General features: G+C 51.2%; 2 protein-coding genes across 4 annotated transcripts; both read left to right on the plus strand.

Annotated features, from left to right (window-relative positions):
• Window positions 1–2,531: 2,531 nt before the first annotated feature.
• Psmd3 (proteasome 26S subunit, non-ATPase 3) lies at window positions 2,532–15,467 on the plus strand. Its single transcript, XM_055620194.1, has 12 exons — window positions 2,532–2,909; window positions 5,589–5,779; window positions 6,076–6,213; window positions 8,059–8,195; window positions 9,880–10,070; window positions 10,346–10,449; window positions 13,191–13,305; window positions 13,390–13,509; window positions 13,627–13,730; window positions 13,918–14,073; window positions 14,859–14,909; window positions 15,015–15,467. The coding sequence occupies exons 1-12, from the start codon at window positions 2,702–2,704 to the stop codon at window positions 15,090–15,092; spliced, it is 1,593 nt and encodes a 530-aa protein (XP_055476169.1). The 5' UTR covers window positions 2,532–2,701; the 3' UTR covers window positions 15,093–15,467.
• Window positions 15,468–19,804: 4,337 nt separating this feature from the next.
• Window positions 19,805–21,294, plus strand: Csf3 (colony stimulating factor 3). 3 transcript variants are annotated; one of them, XM_055620582.1, is made up of 5 exons: window positions 19,805–19,870; window positions 19,960–20,141; window positions 20,467–20,574; window positions 20,702–20,848; window positions 21,124–21,294. In XM_055620582.1, exons 1-5 carry the CDS (start codon window positions 19,831–19,833, stop codon window positions 21,286–21,288), a joined length of 642 nt encoding a protein of 213 aa, XP_055476557.1. In that variant the 5' UTR covers window positions 19,805–19,830; the 3' UTR covers window positions 21,289–21,294. The 3 variants fall into 3 exon arrangements, with proteins under 3 accessions (XP_055476557.1, XP_055476558.1, XP_055476559.1); XM_055620583.1 differs by having other exon boundaries at window positions 19,960–20,132; XM_055620584.1 differs by lacking the exon at window positions 20,467–20,574.
• The last annotated feature ends 1,527 nt before the right edge of the window (window positions 21,295–22,821 follow it).

The raw sequence follows: 22,821 nt of genomic DNA on the forward strand, positions 1-22,821 counted from the left end.
GGGTTTCTGAAAGCTGTCCTCTGCCTTCCACACGTACAACATGGTAAGAGTGGCCCCAACTAATTTTGAGAAGATATGTGAGGCGGGAGAGATGCCTTATCTGTTTAAGAGCACTGGCTGCTCTTTCAGAGGACCCAGGTTCAATTCTCAGCACCCACATGGCAGCTCACAATTGCCTGGATACTCCAGTTCCAGGAGACTTAACACCCTCACACAGACATACACATGCAATTAAAACACCCATGCACATAAAATTTTTTAAATTAATTAAAAAAAGATATGCAGCTGCCAGGTGCGGTAGGACAGATAAATACTCTAGCTGCCATTCATCCACCACTCTGGAGGCAGAGGCTGAATCTCTGTGAGCTCCGGGCCAGCCAGGGGTACATAGTGAGACCCCGTCTCAAAACAAACAAACAGAGGACAATGTCTTGAGTATTCAAAAATACAAAAGAGAATCTAGTCAGAACATACCCTCTCTCTTCTGAATCCTTATTAGAATGTGTGCTGAGCAAGTTCCAGCTCTGAAACTCAGGATGGTGTTTATAGAGGGGATATATATATATATATATAAAATGTTTCCATGCTGTGGTTTTGTTTTATGCTTTGAGATATACCCCTGTATCTTCAAAACTGATGCTGAAGGAGTCTTGTGAGAAAGGAATGGGAAGGCTTTCTGGTCCAGTTTTCTTCCATTTATGTGTACCATGAAGAACATTGTTCTGTTCCCCATTCACAGGTGTCTAGGTGAATAAAGCCCTACTCAAACTGCTCCCTTGGAGCCTCTGCCACAGAGACTCCACCCTCTTCCTTCCATCCCCACAATGCACTGCAATCTGAGATCAGAACAGAATGCAGACTGTTGACTCTTCTCTAATGGTCTCTGTGATACCACCCTCTGCTGTTTTCATTTAGAGGAGGCGGGGGTGGGGGGGTGGGGAGGAAGAGGAGTGTTTGTCGTGTGCAACAGCCCCCATGGAAGTCAGCAGAAAACTCTGTGGAGTCAGTTCCCTCCTGGTTTCCAGGAATGGAACTCATATGTCCCCAGGCTTGTGGCAACACCTTTATCTACTGACTCATCTTGCTTGACCAGTTGTTTTGAGTTTTTGAGAGGGCATCAAGCTTTCACAGGCTTTCCTGGAACTATGTAGCAGGCTGACTTCCAACTAATGACAGTTCTCTCAGCCTCGAAGTGCCAGGATTACTTGTGGTGAGCTTTGTGACTGTGAACATTACATTTTTTTTTTCAAAAACAAACAACAACAACAACAAAACATTTCTGCGACTGGTGAGATGGCTCAGCTGTTAAGAACACTGCTCTTCCAGAGGTCCCGAGATCATCCCAGAAACCACATGGTGTTTCCCATCTATAATATGATCTAACGCCCCTTTCTGGCATGAAGGTGTACATGCAGAAAGAGTACTCATATACATAAAACTAAATAAATATTTTAAAAAAATTTATTCCTGGCAGTGGTGGCACATGCCATTAATCCCAGCACCCAGGAGACAGAAGCAGGCAGATCTATGAGGTTGAGGCCAGTATGGTCTACAGAGTGAGTTCCAGGTCATCTAGGGCGACACAGGAGCATGGGGCTTGGGAGAGATCCCAGCCTGCTTGTGGAGGTCAGAGAACAGCTTGTGAGACTCAGTTCTCTTCTACCATAGTTCCCAGAGATCGAACTCTTCACACTTGGTGGCAAGCGCATTTACCCCCCCCCCCCCGCCCCCAGCATCTTGCATCTTGCTCATCCACATTACAGTACCTCCTCCTCCTCCTCTTCCTCCTCCCTTCTCCTTTTTTTAAGACAGGGTCTTTCTATGTAGTTCTGGTTGTCCTGGAACTTGCTCTGTAGACCACACTGGCCTGGAACTCAGCGATCCGCCCCCACCCCCCATGTGCTGGGATCAGGTGTGCGCCACCACGCTGGGCCTGCTGGGTTTTTTCAGCAGTATGCAACAGTGGGCTCCTAGTACTAAATTTGATTAAATTTACACAAGTACGCTCTATACCCCAACCCACTTCCAGGCTGCAGAGACAGTATGCCTACACAAAAATTTAACAGGGAATTTCGGATGCCAAAGGGTTTGAACTCAGTTTATTGTAAGCCCAACAGGCTGGCTCTACCAACACAGCCTCCTTCTCTTCTTGGTGGTGGAAGAACCTGGCGGGCGTTGAGAGCGCGAGCCTGACGGATTTCAAAGGGGACCTGACCAGCGCCGAGTCCGAGAGTTTGTCGGGGAGAAAGAAAAAAAAAACCCGCCCAGCAACTCGTGACGTCATCCCGACCTGCGCTCCGATAGGTCCTCCCAACCTACGTATAGAGTCTGTGTTAGGTTGGAGTCTAAGGGGACCTCTCGCGGACATCCAAAGATACGCACTCGGGAGGAAGATAAAATCACCACTCTCCCCGCCTCACAAATTCCTGCGGACTCCTCCCCCTTCCTAGAAGATCCGCCTCCACCGTGCACCTCGGCTGTTGATTTCTTTCCCCTCCCCGGACTCGGCCATCTGCTCGCCGGGCCTGGCATTTCCCAGAAGCCCCAGCGCCGGGAAGGAGTTTGCAGCTGCTCGGTCATCGTGCGGCCCGACGCGAGCCCGCGCTGGTGTGCAGGCCCAGCTCTGTGCCTGGTCTCTGGTGTGAGGGTTTACGCGAGGCCCCTGCCTCGGTCCCCGGACTAGGCCGCGACCCCGGGAGCCATGAAGCAGGAGGGCTCGGCGCGGCGCCGAGGCGCCGACAAGGCAAAGCCGCCGCCGGGAGGGGAACAAGAACCGCCGCCGCCGGCCCCCCAGGATGTGGAGATGAAAGAGGAGGCAGCAGCCGGGAGCGGCTCGACGGGGGAGGGAGACGGCAAGGCAGCTGCGACCGAGCACTCCCAGAGAGAGCTGGACACTGTCACCTTGGAAGGTACGGGAGCCCGCCTCGGGGACGTGCCGCGATCACGGGTGACAGCGGCCACGGTGATGTGACTTCTCCCTGGGACCTCTGCGCAGCCTCCACCTACCTCGTTTCCGTGTGTTCGGTCAATGGGGCTGGGGTCGGAAGTGCCCGCCCTACCACCCTGACGCTCTCGACCCCAGCCGGCGACTGAACCTGTTCTCCGGGCTGCGGACTGCTCTCCTCACACTCACTCTTCTCATCTGGGCTTGCATCTTGTTCTCACCGAGCCTTTTCTTCAGCCCTTCCCACTGATCTACTCCGTGTACACCCCATCCGACCGATTCTAGCGCCTCCGAAATGTTACAGATCTCTAGAAATCAGCGTTTGTATCTGTGTCTAAAGAGGCCAGGGTAACAGATTACATTGTTTAAGAGTTTATAAAAAGGTTCTGTAGCTCTAGCTGCCTTTAGCGAACTCCCTCGGAGAGCCATTCCTACCGTGTGTTGCTTCCTTACTTCTTGAAGTATATAAACTGGCCCGTTGCTTTGCTCTTTTCCTCTTTCTTAAGGTCCTTACCCCTCCTTTCCTAAAGAGTTCAAGCACATAGACACTTTTGCTTCTGATCTCTCTCTCTCTCTCTCTCTCTCTCTCTCTCTCTCGCTTTCCCGTTTATAATGCTTACTTACCTATGGTCCCTTCTCCTATAAGCCAACACCATCCCCATCATTTTTTTTCCGAAGGCCAGTTCTCAGGGTCCTATTGTCTACTCTTAAGTTGCTGTTTTACAATTCTCCCGCTTGGTGTGTTTGAAGTGGGTGAGGCGAGACTTCTCACACTGATCTGCAGGTTTCAAAGTTCTGGCACAAGTAGGACTGGACTCTTCACTGAATTTTTTTTTCTCACTCTCTCTCCTTGCTTAACTGCATGAGAAACTACTTCAAAACATGGAGATAAGCCAGGTTATGCCCTGAGTGGTACTTTTGAAGACGTTTACATGGAGTGCATTAACTCTTAAGAGTTGGCAACAAGATCTGTATACAGTAAAGGTCTTTTTACGTGAACTACAAGTTGCCAGTGGTGGAGATGTCACTTGCCTGATGTCAGCATCGCCTGAGTGTGTGCATGTGTGTGTTATAAACATTTCACTGTGGTTTGTATTCACTGTAGAAAATTTGGAACACGTGAGAATTTTAAAGTAACAAGGAGAAAATTTCAACCAGGGTTAACATGTTTTCAAACCGTTCCATAATTAAAGTCACTGAAGTACACAGTTTGGACTGGATGGAGTATTAGTATGTAAAGATGATATTTTTTTTTGTCTTTTTTTCGTTTAACATATCCATGAGCATAGGGTTCAATTTATTCAAAAAGTATTTGTTAGCTACTTAGTAGCAATTGGGACTGTAAACTATGGAATCAGTTTCCCTGTTTGTGTGCATGAGAAATAGCTTTAGCTGTTTTTTTGGGTTCTTGTGAACATTAGAGTGTATGAACTGTGCCTAACAGGTGGTAAGCCCTCCATAAAGAGTAGCTATTCTTTTCTATAATAGTTAGTATCACAAGCACCCATTGTTAGCTGGGAAATGTGACCAAGAAGCTGATAGTTGATTGCATTCTCTTTCTGTTGTTTTTCAAGACAGGGTTTCTCAGATAGCCAATGCTACCCTGGAACTCGCTCTTTGACCAGGCTGGCCTCAAACTCTGCCTGCCTCTGCCCACTCCTTCACCCCCCTGCCCCCGCAGCTTCTGGGATTAAAGGCATGTACCACCACTGCCTGATGATTGCATTCATCACTATTCCCAAGTTTTTAACCTACTTTTGTAGGTTTAAATGTAGCTTCCCAGAATTTATATGTCTCAGTCAAAAAGGGTAAATATGTCAAATTTAAATTTGAGTGTGTGTTTTACCTATATATTTGTGTCCCACCTGTATGCCATGTCCACAAAGGCCAGAAGAGGGCATCTGATCCCCTAGAACTGGAAGAGCATCAGGTGCTCTTAATCACTGAGCTAGCTCTTCACCCCATTTCTGAAGTTTTTTTTATGTTGTCCTAAAAGTCTGATTTACAGTAATGAACGTCCTTTTCCCTTTACGGTTTCTAGTCTTCTAAATATTGCTACTTTGGTAGTAAAAAAAAAAAAAAAAAAAAAAAAGTTTCCATTTTCAGATATTTGGATTTTGCCAAAATATAATGTCCATGTCCTCTAGCGGTTTGCCATCTTCTGGTTGTGTTCACACCCACTGCTGTTTTGAAGTTACGGCAGTTACATGAATTCTTTGCGAAGTGAAATGTTAATCTGGTCATACTTGTTGCACGTTATCTTCCAGAAGGCTTTTTTTGTAGTTACCCTGATCGTATGTGTGTCTCGGGTGAAATTTCTCCACTGTTTATGAAGCCCTTCCCTATTTTTGAGCTCTGTTAAATTTCCATGTATTTCTTCTACTTTGTTTCTCACCTTTCTTCTTTTCTACACCTTTATCCTCTACCCTGTCCCCTGCCCCAGCTATCTTTTTCCATGTTTCCTGGTTATGTCTGAAAATCGGTGTGCTGCTTCCATAAATAACTGCTTAACTCTATTGGGCCCAAAGGGGTAAATATACCTACCGCCCTGTTTGTAAGATGCTTCGTGGAACCGCTCCCTCAAAATGGTGGGGAAGCAGGAGGAATTGGAAGTAACGTCTTTTTCTTCTCCGGTCCTCTGCAGATATCAAAGAGCACGTGAAACAGCTAGAGAAGGCCGTTTCGGGCAAGGAGCCTCGATTTGTGCTGAGGGCGCTGCGGATGCTGCCATCCACCTCACGCCGCCTCAACCACTACGTTCTGTATAAGGCCGTGCATGGCTTCTTCACCTCCAATAATGCCACTCGAGACTTCTTGCTACCCTTCCTAGAAGAAGTGAGTGGGGCCAGCTCCAGGGGTGTCTGATAGGATTTGCGGTGGTCTCAGGTGTGATGGCTTCATCCTTAACTCAAGCCTTCTGTGAGACTGTTGAAACCTTTCCTGTATTCTGTTGTCAGCCTCCTTGACCCTCCAGGAAAAGGACTGTCTTTAATTTTGTCTCCTCAGCACCTGGCAAATTCTTGGTGCATATTAAGCACTCAGTAAATGCGTTAAAATATGTAGTGTGTGCCCAGTAAACTGTGGTGATTGATTTGGGTGCGCTTTCCCATGGTGCCTCTGTCCTCTCCTAGCCCATGGATACAGAAGCCGATCTACAGTTCCGTCCACGCACAGGAAAAGCTGCATCAGCACCCCTCCTGCCTGAAGTGGAAGCCTATCTCCAGCTGCTCATGGTCATCTTCCTGATGAACAGCAAGCGCTACAAAGAGGTACCCAGGATGCAGTGGGAGTAGCTACATCTCCAGTGAAGTAGAGGGGATCGCTGTGAGCTATCTCTCCTTCTACTTCCTCAAGCCAGGCGTGACGGTGCCCAACTGTAATCCCATTGCTCAGAAGCTGAGACAAATAGAAATCTGGGGTCAGCCTGGGCTTCATAGTGAGACTCTGTCTCACATTTGCACAGCATAAACTTTTATAGATCTTTAAGAAATGGCAGCCAATAGCTGGGGATCGTGTCGCATACCTGTAATCCCAGCGCTCAGGGAGGCAGAGGCAGGTGGATCTCTGTGAGTTCAAGGCCAGCCTAGTCTACAAAGCAAGTTTAAGACAGCCAAGGCTACACAGAAACCCTGTCTCAAAAAAACCAAAAAGAAAAGACAGTGGCTATTACCATGGGTTGTCTATTGTCTACTAATGCTACCGAGCTCACTGGCCAGGATTTGTGACGCTGTTTTGAAAAACCAAAAGAAAAAAGAAAGAAATGGCAGCCAGGCAGTAGTGGCACATGCCTTTAATCTCAGGACTTGGGAGGCAGAGGCAGGTGGATTGATACTGGGCACAGGAATAGCGCAAATAAAAATAATAATTTGGGAGGGGAGGAGAGAGGGGCTTATGGGGGGATACAAAGTGAATAAAGTGTAATTAATAAGAAAAAGAAAAGAAAAAAAGTAATAATTTTTCAAAATTATATTTTTAAAAAGCCAACTCTGTGAGGCCGGAGAGATGGTCCAGCTGTTAAAGAGTGTGGGCTACTGTTGCAAACGACCCAGATTTGATTCCCAGCGCCCACAGGGCAGCTCACAACCATCTATAACACCAGCTCCAGGAGATCCACATCTTCTGGCTTAGGCACCAGGCGGACATATGGTGTGCTTAATATAATTCAGGCAAAACACTCATACACAGAAGAAAAATAAAATCAGAACCTCTCGCTTCCAGCTGGAGGCATTTCCTTTCACTGTATACAGTTGGCGGTTTTTCTGTACATAACACAGAAGGACATGTTTCTTGCTCCAGCACAAATACCATGCCTGCTAGCAGTCCCTTGCCACCCTAGATTTACCCATAAACCACCAGTATGCTTTCTGTCTTTATTTAAGATTTGCTCCTTGTACTTAATACAAAGTTTGAAGATTATGCACAGGGTAATGCCATGTTGTTATTTGTTTATTTTTTTAAGATTTGTTTATTTTATTATGTATACAGTGTTACCCCTGCAGGCCAGAAGAGGGCGCCAGATCTCATTATAGATGGTTGTGAGCCACCATATGGTTGCTGGGAATTGAACTCAGGACCTCTGATAGAGCAGGCAGTGTTCTTCACCTCTGAGCCAGCTCTCCAGCCCCTTATTTATTTTTATTAATTACAGTTTATTCACTTTGTAGCCCAGCTGTAGCCGCCTTCCCCCATGCCTTCCCAATCCCACCCTCCCGCTTCTCCTGTGCCCCTCCCCCATTGTTGTTGTTGTCTGTTGTTTGACTGAAGATGTATGTGCTAGTGCTGGGCAAGCACTGGGCCAGCACTGTGCCACTGAGCCATATCCCTAGCCTGACGTTTTCATCCTGTTCTGTTTTGGTGTTCTATTCTATAACCCAGGCTGGCCCGAGACGTGCTGTGGTTTGGCAAGTGGGATGACATTTTGGTGACTGGTTAATAGTATGCATTCTTCAGCTACCAAGAGATACATGGGTTGTTTTGAATGATACAGATACTGGCATTTGTCAGTAGGCTTTCGTGTGCAGCTGTTTCCAGTTCCCTTGGAGCAGAATTGCTGACTCACTCTTTGACCTTTGGAGGAATCACCACTTGGTCCTCTTTCGCCCCAACCCCACCAGGCACAGAAAATCTCTGACGACCTGATGCAGAAGATCAGCACTCAGAACCGCCGAGCCCTGGACCTTGTAGCTGCAAAGTGTTACTATTATCACGCCCGGGTCTACGAGTTCCTGGACAAGCTTGATGTGGTGCGCAGGTACGGGTAGCCAAGGTCTCTGTGGGAAGGAGAGCCCTCATCATCACTATGGGCCTGGAGAGTGAGGAACTGGTAGATGTAAGGTTTTGTTTTAGCCACTGTTCTATTGCTGTGAAGAAACACCATGACCAAGGCAGCTCATCAAAGAAAACATTTCACTGGGGCCTTGCCTGTGGTTTCAGAGATTTAGTCTGTCGGCATCATGGCAGCAGGCATGGCACTGGCAAAAAAGCTGAGAGCTACATCCTTACTGAAGGGGGTGGGGCTGCCATGGGCTTTTGACTCCTCAGTGATGTACTTCCTCTAAAAAGACCACATCGACCCCAGGAAAGCCACACCTCCTAATCCTTCTAAGTCTTTCAAATGTGCCCCTCCTTGGTGACTTAAGCATTCAAACATATAGAGCCTGCAGACTACTGGAGGCCAGCAGGTAACGAGGGCGTTAGCTAACATGCCCTGAGCTGTGGGAGTGGTAATTATGGGGATATCCTCTGGCTTAACTGAACTGCTCCCTGGCTCTTTCCATACCTCACTGCAAAAGAGGATTGGAAGGACAAGTTAGGAATATTCAGAACCTACTATGGCCACTCCCACCCCTCACCCCTTTAGGAAAGGCCTCTCAGTAGTTGCTGAGAACTGAACTGGCCTGCTCTCCTTTCTGAGCCTCACCTCTCTACACCAAGTCCTGTTCTGTCCTGAGCATACCGGACATACTTCCTTAGAGCCTTTGCTCTCTCCTCTCTACCTGGAACCCTCCCCCGCTCCTTCAAGCCCATGCCTCCCTGTAGCGTCTCAGTGCTATGGTGACCAAGCCTGGGCTGCTGAAATGATTCACGGGTAAAAGGCCAACTGAGTTCCAGCCCTGAGAGCCGCATGGCAGAAAGCTAAAACCAGTTCCCAAAAGTTGTCCTCCAACCTCTATGTGCTATCACACATGCACATACACAAGCACAATTTCTTTTTTCCCTGGACTCAGGGTTTCTCTGTGTAGACCAGACTGGTCTTGAACTCACAGAGATCCACCTGCCTCTGTATTACAGGCATGCACCACCAGAAGCAGCATATAAAACACATTCTTTTTTTGTTTTCGTTTTTTGAAACAGGGTTTTTCTGTGTAGCTCTGGCTCTCCTGGAACTCACTCTCTAGACCAGGCTGGCCTTGAACTCTCAGCAGTTCAACTGCCTCTGCCTCCCAAGCGCTGGAATTAAAGGTGTGCGCCACCACCACCCAGCCATAAACCACATTGTTAACATAAGCCCAAGTTCTGTTTGTCCTCTCTGTAGTAGGGCCAGACTGTAAGTGTGTATTTGGTAAACAACGCTGGTCAGAGTTGTGTTTTGAGAGTTTTTATTGTTTGTTTTGTAGACATGGTCTCTCTGTAGCCCTGGCTGGCTGTCCTAGAACTAGACAGGTAGACCAAACTCAGAGGTCCACTTGCCTCTGCCTCCTGAGTCCTGGGATTCAAGGTGTGCCCCACCATGCTCAGCTTTTTTCAGTCTTTATTTATTTTTGAGGCAGGTTCATTGTGTCACCCTGACTGACCTGAAACTCTTTGTAGATCAGGCTGTCCTCAAACTCATAGACTTCCCTGCCTCTGCCTTCCAAGTGTCAGGATTAAAGGTGTGAACTACCAAACCTCACATGGTTTGAGAGTTTGATATCCCTTTGCTTTCTTTCTCAAAGCTTCCTGCATGCGCGTCTCCGGACAGCCACCCTCCGGCATGATGCGGATGGACAGGCTACTCTTTTGAACCTTCTGCTTCGGAATTACCTTCATTATAGCTTGTATGACCAGGCTGAGAAGCTAGTGTCCAAGTCTGTGTTTCCCGAACAGGCTAACAACAATGAGTGGGCCAGGTACCTCTACTACACAGGTAAGCATGGGTCCCCGCCCACAGAGCAGGAGGTGGTGCAGGCTTTTCGGGGTTGGTCCATTTGGCACAGACAGCACTCATCCCAGATAGGCTCCTGAAGGACCAGGTAAAGGCTTGGGCTGATTGGCATAATCTAGGCCCACACACGGGAAAATCTACAGATCGTTAGGCAAGCAAGAGATCGCAGTGTTCCCAAGCTAAGGCGTTTTCGCAAAGAGGGTGTGGTGTGGAGGACACCACTCTTGACCCACTCTCCCTTCCTCTCTGTACCCCAGGGCGAATCAAAGCCATCCAGCTGGAGTACTCTGAAGCCCGGAGAACGATGACCAACGCCCTTCGCAAAGCCCCACAGCACACAGCTGTTGGCTTCAAACAGACAGTAAGCCCAGTTAACTTGTCATTTCCCAACCGTTTTCCCGATGGCTTATCTGACACCCTTGGGTCTGCTTCCCTGTTCTGGAGCTGGAGCCCCTTGACACAGGCTTCTCCAGCTGTGCATGTCGGAGTGGTCAGCTGCACTTCAGCTCCTCTGCTAGCTTGCGTTCAGATGAGCTTGACGTGTTCCTGATTCCCAGCACTCCACAGTTATCCTAGACGTGGGCCTGGGTTGTGTTGCTAGGCCCAGGCTTTTACTTGTTTCCAAGTTCCTGTCTGGATGAGTGTTGTCTCTAGCCAGGAAATCCAGAAAGTCTCATAACTCACAGAGCTGAGGAGCTCAGGGGACCTAAACCTTGGCCACATGAGAGCCTCAGACATGGAATGTCTTGAGTTGACTTTGGTGCTCAGCACCATGAGTGACAAGAAAGGTTGAAGAGGACCTCTCCCAGCAGTGGTGTTCAAAGAGGGAAAGAATGTCTCCAAGGGCCGTGGGCCTATGTTACGGACCAGAGCCCGGCCTGTGTGCCTGCCTCAGCATGGTGCCAGCCTCCATCGCCCCCGTTGTCAGAGTGGGTAAGCATGGTCGTGATGGTCAGTGCGCTGGAGAGCATGGCGTTTCTGTTCAGGAGTTGGAACTGGCTGGACTTGGTTTTAAAGAATAAGAAATCTGCACATGCCTTTAATCCCAGCCCCCAGGAGGCAGAGGCAGGCAGATCTCTGAGTTTGAGACCAGCATGGTCTATAAAGTGAGTTCTGTCCTGTCTCAAACAAACAAACAAAAAAGAATAAGAAATCTTAAACTTGAACTGGTTTTTGGATTATTAGAATTTTCACACAATGTATAGGCCCTCGGGACAGATGAGAAGCCTGGCAGGCTGCTTACAGTATGAGTCACACCAGAGTTTCTCTTAAAAGTCACTGAAAGGCAGAGGTGGTGGCACACAGTAATCCAAGCAGCTGGGAGGCTGACGCAGAAAGATAGCAGGTTCGAGGACAGCCTGAATTACATGCTGTAAGACTCAGTCTCAAACAACAAAAATCACTACAAATACAGATAATGAAACAATGTGTCACATGCTGATGGAGCTCCATGAAGTAAATCTGGTATCTCAAATAGGATGTAAAAGGTCATGTTTCCTTGTGGTAGTATTATCTGGGGCATGATGGAGCAGAAAGTCAAACTGAAGTCTTTGGCCAGTGTTCAGTGATGAGAAGGCCTGGGACATCAGAAGGGGAATGTGTGTGTTTAAGGAGAGGAGGACCTGCCCTGCCATCCTCTCCCCTCCCCAAGAAAAAGCTTAAATTTAAATACAGGTTGCAACTGGGCACAGAGGGGCACAGCTGGACACCCAGGCACAGGCAAGTTTGAGGCCAATTGACACTGTGGAGCAAAGACCCTGTTTGTAAAGTAGCTATGGTCTGCTCTCTGTGCCTGCCAGGCTCTGTCTCTCCATTCCCCTCTCCCCAAAGACAAGAGTCTCACTGTTTAGCCCTGGCTGGCCTGGAACTCACTGTGTAGACCAGGCCAGCCTCCGCCTCCTGAACACTGGGATTAAAGATGGCACCATCTTGCCCGAGTCTGCATTCTAACTGTTGCTGAGCTCCCAGTGCTGCTGGGACACTGGGGACTGACTCGTTTGTTTAGTGACAGGTAAATGCCACTTAGCATCCATCAGTGTAGCTGCCTTCCCACCATAAACCCCAAAAGACATAAACTTTGGAAGTGGATCTGGGAGGAGTTAAGAAAAGGGAGTGAGGGTGGTGGACATGATCAAAATACATTTTATGAAATTTTCAAAGAATTAGTAAAAATAAAAAGTAGGAAAAAGCACATATATTGAGCCAGGCTTCATGGTGCATGTCATATTCCAGCCCTTAGGAAGCTGAGGAGGAGGATTGTTTCTAATTCTGTACAAGTACAGGGGCTAGCCTGGGCAACATAACGTATACTATGTACCGAAACCCTGGCTTTTTGAAAAGGCAAACATAAATTTGTTTCCTTCCACTTCTGAGGTCTAAAGCCTAGCAGGAGTCTTATGGGGCTGACATCAAAGTAGGGCTGAGCTAGGCTCCTTTCTAGGAGATTCTGAAGGCTCCCGGTGGCCCCGACATGTTCTCCAGTGCTGGGCTGCACCCTAATACTGCACTGTGCGCTCCAGCCTCGGCTCCCCCCCTCTTGCTTTTTGGGTTGTTTGTTTGGGGGTGTGTGTTCACATGTTTGAGACAGGGTCTCTACATAGTCCTGGCTGTCCTAGAACTCGCTATACAGACAGGCTGGCCTCAAACACACAGCCCTGTCTCTGCTTCCCCTGTGCTGGGATTAAGGGTGTGTGCCACCGTCATCTGGCCCTTTTTTTTCCCCCAAGATTTATTTTTATTTAAATGGGGAGGGGCTGTCTGTCAGTGTGTGCCATGTGTTTGTGGGTTCCCATAGAGACCAAAGAGGGTATCAGATCCCCTGGAGCTGGAGTTACAAGCAGTGGTGAGCCGCCATGCGGGTTCTGAAAGTCAAATTCCTGCCCTCTTGGAGAGCAGCGAGCGGCATTCATAACTGCTGAGCTGTCTCTGCAGCCCTCTCCCCCTTTAACAGTTACTTCGTTTGGTTCATGTGTGTGTCTACACGCTTGACTGTGTACACATCACAGTTCTGCCCTCCCTCTTCCTCGGTCTGTCAGACGAGCTCAGGCCCCATTCCTTTTTCCCCCCACACCTGTGCTCCATGTCACTCCCCCTCCCGTGCAGGTGCACAAGCTTCTGATTGTGGTGGAGCTCCTGCTGGGGGAGATCCCAGACCGCCTGCAGTTCCGCCAGCCCTCCCTCAAGCGCTCTCTCATGCCCTACTTCCTCCTCACCCAAGGTAAGGCTCACCTCCCAGAGCCCTGCCCTGTGGCCTGATGTGTCCACCATTTCCACCAGCTAACCCACTCCTGTCTCTTTGCAGCTGTTAGGACAGGAAATCTTGCCAAGTTCAACCAAGTCCTGGATCAGTTTGGGGAGAAGTTCCAAACAGATGGGACCTACACCCTAATTATCCGACTGCGACACAATGTGATTAAGACAGGTGTGGCTCTGGGTCTCGGTGGGATACAGATGCTTTCTTCCCGGATAGGCAGCCTCGTGGGTAGGTGGGTGGTGGCCCGTCCACGTCCACCCGACTCCTATTGCTGTCCCTGCCCAGGTGTGCGCATGATCAGCCTGTCCTATTCCCGAATCTCCCTGGCGGACATCGCCCAGAAGCTGCAGCTGGATAGCCCAGAAGACGCAGAGTTCATTGTCGCCAAGGTGGGGCTGGCTCAGGAGCCACAGTGGTCGTTACGGGGCAGGAGTAGGAGGGAACTCGCCAGAGGTTCAGCAGTGACCCAGTCTCTTCAGGAAACGCCAGTAACTGTTGCCAGAAAGAGAATGAATTGGGCATGAGCATTAGCACATCTGACAAGAGGTGACCTTTCCTCCCTTTGGGAGCCCACAGGCTATCCGGGATGGTGTGATCGAGGCCAGCATCAATCATGAAAAGGGCTATGTCCAATCCAAAGAGATGATTGATATCTACTCCACCCGGGAGCCCCAGCTGGCCTTCCACCAGCGCATCTCCTTCTGCCTGGACATCCACAACATGTCTGTCAAGGTGAGGCGCCCTGGCTGCTGACGAGGCTGCTGGGCATCGGGACCCTCCTTCCCAGAGCCTCAGGGAAGCCTGGCCTCATTGGCCGATCAGTACCTAGCTCCTAGCCTGAGTCTAAAAACCCCTGCTGGGCAGCAGGGCCATAGGGACAAAGGACTCAGCCAGGGCTCCACAGCTCCTGCCAGCCGAACCATAGGCCAGGGAGGAACAGTTCCAAGTTTGCGAGGTCACCTTGCTGCCTACACCAGGGATTGCCGAGACTGAAGTCACTCCACACGGTGGAGTGGTTGGCCGGGCTCACCTGTGTAAAACGTGAGGTTTCCTTTAGCTCCACAGGAAGCTGCGTAGCCACTGAGTTTGGTGCTGTTCTCTCCTGGATGTCTTCCTTAACCTCAGGACAGTGCTGCCTTCCTTAAAATCTGCCACAGCTCACTGTGCAGATGCATGAGGCCCTCTGTGATCTAGCCCTTTCTTTCTTCATCTTTAACATCAGGGAGTGGAAGAATTCACTTCTAGATCGGTTTGGTGGTGCATGCTTTTAATATCAGCCCTCGGAGGCAGAGGCAGGTGGGTCTCTGGGCTGAAGGCCAACCCAGTCAACACAGTGAATTCCAGGCCAGCCAGGGCTATGTAGGAGGGAGGTAGCTAGGTAGATAAGTAGAGAGAGAGAGATCGATTCCCGCCTAGACAGGAAGGCGGCCATGGCTCATCACGCTCAGACCTTGGTGTCTGGGCCATCAAGGGGCATGCCAGTGATTCCTGTTCTTCTTTCTTCACTTGCTTTTCAGGCCATGCGCTTTCCTCCCAAATCCTACAACAAGGACCTGGAGTCCGCAGAGGTGAGCGAGAGTGAAGGGTGGATGTTTTCAGAAGAGAAGCAGGGAAGGACCTAGCGGGCAGGGCCGCCCTACCTTAGGTGAAGCCATCAAGTCTTCTCCCCGCAGGAACGGCGGGAGCGGGAGCAGCAGGACTTGGAGTTTGCCAAGGAGATGGCGGAGGATGACGACGACAGCTTCCCTTGAGCCAGGGCCTGGGGAGGGGTGGGCTGAGTGGAGACTGGCTCTTTGTCTTTTCCCTCAGGGGTCCCCTGCCCAGGAAACTGGCCTCCTTTTCCCACACAGCTCACAGACTGCATATGTGCAGGAGTCAGGGATGCTGGGAGCCAACCATCCCCCTCTTGCTACCATGCCTCTCTGTGGCTGGTGACAGCACACTGTGGGCAGGAGAACGGCGGCAGCCTCCTGGAAGCAGGGTCCTGCCTAATGGTGGTGTAGGCAGCAGGAGGGGCGGACAGGACCGTGGATTAGGGTGTGGACTAGGCCTGGAGTTGGGACATGTTGGGTTGTATGTTTTTGAAGCTTCAATTATGATTTTTAAACAATAAAAAGTTCTCCAAAGCTCCGTGTACACTGTCAGTTCCTGTGCTGCTCTCCCGGCTGCGGAGGTGAAAAGCCCAGGTGGCTTTCTTTTTCTTGGTGTCTCAGCTGCAAGTGTCATCAGGGTCCAGCGTACCTGCAGAGAAGGGAGCCAAGGTGAGCTGACCTGAGGTCAAGGGCCCTGGTTTGGGGTTGTCATGTGTTGGGCACATTGATGAGTGTCCTAAGCTCCTCCACACCTGTCATGTAAAGGACTACACTCTGGCCTCCTGCTCTTCAAATCAGGAGCCTAAGCTTCCAAGAGGCTCAAAGGGACAAACAGAAAGGGACATTGGTGGTAGAGTGTGTAGCATGCACAGAAGTATGGGTTTGATTCCCAGCACTGCACAAACCAGGCCTGGTGGCGCGTACCTGTTCCCCAGCAAACCAGGCTCCATGAGACTCTGCCTCAGAAAAGTCAAGAGTGAGTGAGCCACCGAGCTCAATGAGTGCAGGGGACACTGAAGCCTGGCAGGGTGGGAACAGCACTTTGCCCATCAGCCCTGGGGAGTGGGAGATGGGCTGCTCACTGAAAACAAAGAATTGGGGGTCAGGAGGGGCGCCCCGGCCACACCCAGCGGCACATGGCTGGGGATACACAGGTACCCTTGTCAAGCGTCCCAGCACTGGTGGCAGAGGCCCCCCACAGGGCCAGTTAGGCCTGTGCCCCTGGATCACTGCACATGCCCTTTGCCCCAGCCGAGCTCTCTAGTCCCCGAGACACCTGGCATTCTTGCCTCTTGCTCTCCAGCATCGCTTTCCACCTTACCCACTTGTCTGCCCCACTGACATAGATCTATGTCCCTGCACAGGGCCACTTAGGTTTTTCTGAGAGAATGGGTGGTGGGAGAGCCTTGTCTTGCCAGCCAGTTTGTAGGCTGGGCTTTCTTGCTCCTAACGTCTGGCATGGCATTTGCACAGATTAAAGTTTGTTGGGGAAAGCACACTGCCCCGCTCAGCCTCTGAGTGCCTGCCCTCACTTTAGTTCTGCTCAGCCCCTGTGTGAATTATCCAGGGGAAAGAGCCATTGCTCTTTGATCTTTTTTCCCCCCACATCACAGAACCCAGACTAGCTTCCAACTTGCCACATAGCTGAGGATGACCTTGAACGTCTCTTTTGTTTGTTTTGGCGATCAGTGAACCTCCTTAGGTTTCCTTCCCGGCCCCCTCCCCAGTTTTCCAAGGCAGGGTTTCTCTGTGTAGCCCCAGCTGTTCTGGAACTAACTCCCTCTGTAGACCTCAAACTCCGAGATCCACCTGCCTCTGCCTCTTGAGTGCTAGAATTAAAGGCGTGTGCTGCCACTGCCTGGCTCCTTAGGGTTCTTACAGTAACGTGGAGGAGGAGTTGCTACAGCCACGAGTGGGCACCTTGCCATGGCTACTGAAAAAAAATTTATCCTGTCCAAGTTACCATAAGGTTTATAAATCCCCTGTTGGGGCTAGGAGGTCCTCTTCTCTAATAGGATGTTGGCAAGCCAAGTCTCACGAGGTAACCAACTTGGCTTTGAGCTCAAGTGCAATGGCCATGGTCATGCCATTTCCAGGAAGATGTCCTATAACACAGCGCTCCCTCCAGTTCTGTATTCTTTCTGCTCTTTTCCACAAGGCCCTTGGATCCAGCTGTCACTTATTCTCAGCACTTTGACCAGTTACGAGAAATTACCCATGCCCACTACAAAAGAAGCTCCTCCAACCAAAGCTGACAATATGACAATGATACACATGAGTATTCAGATGGCAACTGGACCAGCACACCATGTCTGTTTATCAGAACAAGAGCAGGAGCCTCCCTGCCATAGGCCCATGACTTCCCAGCCATAGACACTGACCGTGATTTCAGCCCTAGAGCGAATCCCCTCCTGTGGAGCAGGCATCAAGTTCAAGCAGGAAGCCATTGGTTACCTGTATAGACCTACCACTATTGCATGCCAGAGACCCTGGGTCCGCATTTTGCCTGGCCAAAGTAACATGCAGACGCCATGGCTGAGTTAGGCAGTGGATGACAGTTCTCTCGGCAGCCTGCACACCCTGAGGTCTAGCCAGGAGGGGTGAAACTCTGGGATCAGTTCCAGCATGATTTCTCTGTGTCCTGTGGCTGGAGCCTATGGTGTCTTGGGCACCAGCGTCTTACCGAGGAGTTCTGGTTGGCAGCTAGCAGCAGTGGCAATTGCTTATACTATTTTGGGCGCCTTAGGGCCCTCCCAAACCAAGTCTGGTTCTGACCCTCCTGCCTTTACTGCCCAAGCGCTGGGATGACGGGTGTGAGCCGCCATGCCTGTTTTAGAGTTAGAGATGCAGCCCAGTGTTCTGTGTGTGCTAGGCAGAGTACTACATCAGTAAGCTACATTCCAAATCCTGCTCTCTGGTCTCCATTCTCCGCTGCCCAAGCTGTACTCTCTCCAGAAAGTGCAACAAAACAAGACGGGCTTAGAAAGACCAGCCACCTACCAACTAGTCCTGAGACCCGGGGCCAGGTCTTCCGCTGTATCAAGGCCGCCCCTCATCTGCAGCCTACCTACTGGTTGCCAGGACAACAGGATGGTAGCATAACGATCCTGATCATCCCACCATCACCTCTGCCAGTGGTTCCCAACCTTCCTAAAGCCGTGGCCCTTTAATACAGTTCTTCATGTTGTGGTGACCCGCCAACCCTAAAATTATTTTAGCTGCTACTTCATGAGGGTAATGTTGCTACTGTCATGAATTGTAATGTGAACGCCTGGGGGTCAAGACCCACAGGTTGAGAACCACCGATCTGATACATGAGGGTGGCAGCTGTTGCCAGTCAACAGGTTTAAGAATGAAATCTCACAGGCAAATGTGGCGCACACCTTTGATCCCGGTGCTTAGGAGGCAGAGGCAGGTGGATCTCTGTTCAAAGACAGCCTGGTCTACAGAGCGAGTTCTAGGATAGCCAGGGCTATACAGAGAAACTCAGTCTTGAAAAACAAAACATAACAAAACAAAACAAAAAAAGGAATCTCCTGCCCTGCCCTCCCAAGCAAAAAGAGTTATCTAGGACATGGCATGTTATCATTTTGCCTTGTCATGGGTATCCATGGCCACCAGAGGGCAACCTAGCCCCAGAGATGGCCCAGCCCAGTCAGCTATGCATCAAAAGATGACTCTGTTCCTTGGTCCAAAAGATGGGGGTGCAATAGTTCAAAAAGTGAGTGAGATGCAATCAGGCAAGGGAACCCCTCCTCTTTAGCCAGTCAAACCCTGTCGGGATTGAGACAGAGGCTGGGGTAGCCCTCCAACTCTACCACCTATGACTGGGCAAGGCATTTCCCTCTCTGGCACAGTTCACAGGGTTGAAAGAGCAGAGGTCTCTTCCAGAGCTAACACCGGGCAGAATTCTAGGAGAGACTTCTTTCTCTCCCCAGCCTGCATCCACTCAAGCCAGCTCACACTACTGCTTGCTTCTACGGAGCAGAGACCATCACGACACCGAGTGTCCCAGCCCCTCACATCAGATGCCCCAGCCTCGGCTATGGTAGGGTAACATGCCAGGAGAGTTATGCAGGGAAGCCAAAAGGCAAGGTCAGGTGAGCAAAGAGCCCCAGAGGGTCTTGATTCATTCAGGACAGACATCCGGTTTCCTCTGGTCTCTCTGCCGGGATCCAGGGGCTTAAAGAAATGAGTCATAGTCAGGGGGTATTGGGGAGTTCCCAGCTAATCAGCCTGGGACAGGACGGCCTGAACGCTGGACCATTTGGTTTTTATCCAAATGTGGGATGGGCACAGACAGCAAGACCCTAGGGTGCCATCGGGGCTCCTGGCACTGCAGGGGGCAGCTGCCTGGGAGCTCAGGGGTATGAGAGGAGGAGGACAGGTTCTTCCTTCTCTCTCCTTTGCTCCAGGTATGGGTGGCTTGAGAATCACAGAAGAAGGGGCAGAGTGGGGCTACCCAAGCCTGTTCGCCAGAGAGACAGGAGCAACCATGACCTTGGGCCTGCCACCTCCCCAGGGTCTGACTGAGTTCCCTCTGTCCTCTAGGGTTCCGCCAGCTTCGGACTATTCAGATCAAACACCCTGGAGCAACTCAGGCCTGGGTGTGGCTGAAGGGGAGGAAGAGAGTTTGAGGGGGGGGGGGGGCGAGACGTCAAGGAAGGGACAGAGATTCCCCGATTTCACAAAACTTTCGCAAACAGCCTTTCCCCAACCCCCTGCATTGTCCTGGGCGATAGACAAATTTGCATAAATCCTGGGAAGTTATTACTAAGCCTGAGTTGCCCCAGCCCCAGGTAATTTCCTCCCGGGCCTTGATGGCTTTATGTATAAAGGCCCCCTGGAGCTGGGCCCTGGCAGAGCCCAGAGCTACAGCCCAGATCACCCAGAACCCATGGCTCAACTTTCTGCCCAAAGCCGCACAAAGCTGATGGGTGAGTGCCCCGATTACCTACCTGCCCTGGGTGTGGAAAGGAGGGAGGCTGGAGTGGCAATTGTCTCAGACCCGTCTGTCCACTCTCAGCCCTACAGCTGCTGCTTTGGCACAGCACACTGTGGTCGGGACAGGAGGCCATTCCCCTGGTCTCCGTCAGCCCTCTGCCATCATCCCCGCCTTTGCCCCGGACCTTCCTGCTGAAGTCCTTGGAGCAAGTGAGGAAGATTCAGGCCAGGAACTTGGTGCTGCTGGAGCAGCTGGTGAGTGAGGCTGCAATGGGTAAAAGGGCTTCAGGGAGGGGGGGGGGGGAGTCAAGAGCAAAGGAAGGAAGTAGGCTAGGGATACACAGCAGTGATGGTGTTTGCCTAGTGGGCACAAGGGCCAGACTGCACCCTCAGGATATCAAGGAAACACTGAGGAAGGGAACATGGGGCCCGAGGGGGACAGGGAAGAAAGAGAAGAGACAGCAGTGGGACCTCTGGTTGGGGCTTAGGGAGCTGAGGAGCCAGATGGACAGCGAGAGAGAGAGACTTGGGCTGGAGAAATAGCCTGGCCTAGGCGAGTGCCCGTCCCTCAGTATCCTTCCATCTCCAGTGTGCCACCTACAAGCTGTGCCACCCCGAGGAACTGGTGCTGCTCGGCCACTCTCTGGGTATCGTGCAGGCTCCCCTGAGTGGCTGCTCCAGCCAGGCCTTGCAGCTGGTGAGTATTTGGAGAAGGGGGACCAGAGGGAGGGGACGAAGAAGAGAAGGGCCTATATCCTAGTATTGGTGCTCCTCAAGAGAGGGGCTTTCCCATTGCATACTGCCAACCTTCCTGTTATCCCCAGACAAAGTGCCTGAGCCAACTTCACAAAGGACTCTTCCTCCACCAAGGCCTCTTGCAGGCCCTGGCAGGCATTTCCCCTGAGCTGGCCCCCACCTTGGACATGCTGCAGCTAGATGCTGCCAACTTTGCCACCACCATCTGGCAGCAGGTAAGGATCATCTGGAAGGGCAGGAGTCAGGAGAGGGTCGGGTCATTGGCCCCTCAAAGACTATCTTCTCAGAGGCCTGTGTTTGGGAGGACGATCCCCCAGCTCACCCTGCCTCCTTCAGGCGGGAAGGAGGCACCAGATCACCGGGCTAGAAGCAGGCCAGGCTGGTGTCTTGGTTCTGCTGTTACTGTTCTCAGTGGGCCCCACAGGCCAGCTCCCCGGCGCCCCCTCACCTGCAGTCAGGACTGCTCCCTGACTTGGTCTCCTCCCCACAGATGGAAAGCCTGGGGGTGGCCCCTGCTGCGCAGCCCACCCAGAGCACCAGGCCAACCTTCACGTCTGCCTTCCAGCGACGGGCGGGAGGCGTCCTGACCACTTGGTACCTGCAGAGCTTCCTGGAGGTGGCTCACTCTGCTCTGCAGCACTTGACCTCGCCCTGAGCAAAGCCCTTTCAACAGCCAGTTTATTTATCTATTTAATATTTATGCTTATTTAAGCCTATATTTAAAGACAGAGAAGAGAGACTGGAGCTCCAGGCTTCTCGGTCCTTCTCTCCACTTCTGAGTTTGGTTCTCCTGCCTCGTGAGCAGTGAGAGAAAGCTCTCTCGTCCTCCCGTGGAGGGCAGGAGGGAGCTGGGTAAATACCAAGTATTGATCTCTGATGTTGCTCCAGGCACCCAGTTCTGTGGTGGTACCCAAAAGAGCCACAGTGAGTCCAGCCTCTCCGAGGCACCTAGCTCAGGGGGCCCGGGCAGCTTAAGGAGGTCTCCCTTTGGGGGGACAAGACAACCCTGTTTAATATTTAAACAGCAGTGTTCCCAAACACTGGGTTCTTGCATCCCTGGACAATCAGGCAGCAGGTTTTCTGTCCGTGCAGGAATGAAGTCCCTAGAGAAACAGTGGCAGCCAGGTCTGGCCCTGGAATGTATTGAGTTATTTTTTAGGGCCTTACTGGCCTGGAACTGGGCGTGTAGGAGGGAAAGGGTAGGAGTCCTGTGGGGAGGGTATGGCATTGGGGGAGGCCGACCTGTCTACCCCACTTGCTCACTGTTAACCAACTTAAGGGTAATAAAGTGTTTGTATCCAATAAATGTCTTTCTTTCTTCCTTCTTGGGCTTGGCTGATGCCTGGCCAGGGGCTGCTGAGTGGCAAGGGAGGCCAGAGGGAGGGAAAATGGTGCTGGAGAAGGACGTTCTGGCTCACCTGACTGGTCTTCCAGGTGCCACTCTGTACAGCCCTGAGCTCTGTGACAAAATGGCCACACTGTCTCTGCCTCAAAGCTAGCTTCTCAGGGAAAAGAAAACGAAAATGGACCATGAGTCAGTGGGAGAGAGGAGGCATGGGGCTGGGGCAGGCTGAGCTGCAGCCAGGGCAAACTGGATATGTGCACAGGACTGGTCCCTTTACCACCGATGCACGCCCTTCCACAAGGCTGCCCACCCGGCAGAAGGACACCATGACTTTGACAGGCAGAAAGCTGAGTTCAAGGTGATCCCTGGATCAGAACTCAGGCTCTGGGTTGCCTGGCTTTCCCAGCACTATCTCCGAGCTCTAGCTCCCCATGATCTTCACTCACTTCCCTGTTTGGCTCACTCCTGAGCCGAAGAAGCCCAGGAGGGTGCGGATGTGGCCACGGGGAGTAGATGGGAGGCATGGTTCAGCTGCAGGCTCGCTTGTGGTTCAAAGCGGCCCAACAGGCCAGCCTAGTCACCTTCCTCCACAGCCCTCCAGACCATCAGCTCTTCAAAAATCCATGAGGGAGAGTCCCCCTGTGATTCATTTCCCACCCCACAGTCTCTCAGGTCCATGCCCCTGGACTTGCAGAGTATGGAGGACAGACAGTCCTCCCTCACCCTCACCCCTCCAACAATTTCCTGGAGGGAAGACACCGCGGACTCTGGGTCAGAGTGTGGAGGGTGACTGAAGAGCAAGGACATCCTGGATGCCCAGCACAGTGCAGGGCCTCTCCCCAG

Source organism: Psammomys obesus, unplaced genomic scaffold (genome assembly GCF_907164565.1).
Source record: "Psammomys obesus unplaced genomic scaffold, mPsaObe1.curated_primary_1811, whole genome shotgun sequence".
In the NCBI taxonomy this organism is placed as follows: domain Eukaryota; kingdom Metazoa; phylum Chordata; class Mammalia; order Rodentia; family Muridae; genus Psammomys; species Psammomys obesus.

Excerpts from the sequence above, each read along its gene's own strand:
- Psmd3 (XM_055620194.1), top strand. The coding sequence starts at position 2,702 with ATGAAGCAGGAGGGCTCGGCGCGGCGCCGAGGCGCCGACAAGGCAAAG. Across the intron at positions 13,731-13,917 it reads CAGAGTTCATTGTCGCCAAG|GCTATCCGGGATGGTGTGAT; the intron begins GTGGGGCTGGCT and ends GGGAGCCCACAG. Across the intron at positions 14,910-15,014 it reads AGGACCTGGAGTCCGCAGAG|GAACGGCGGGAGCGGGAGCA; the intron begins GTGAGCGAGAGT and ends TTCTCCCCGCAG.
- Csf3 (XM_055620582.1), top strand. The coding sequence starts at position 19,831 with ATGGCTCAACTTTCTGCCCAAAGCCGCACAAAGCTGATGG. Across the intron at positions 20,142-20,466 it reads TGGAGCAGCTGGTGAGTGAG|TGTGCCACCTACAAGCTGTG; the intron begins GCTGCAATGGGT and ends TTCCATCTCCAG. Across the intron at positions 20,849-21,123 it reads CCACCACCATCTGGCAGCAG|ATGGAAAGCCTGGGGGTGGC; the intron begins GTAAGGATCATC and ends TCCTCCCCACAG.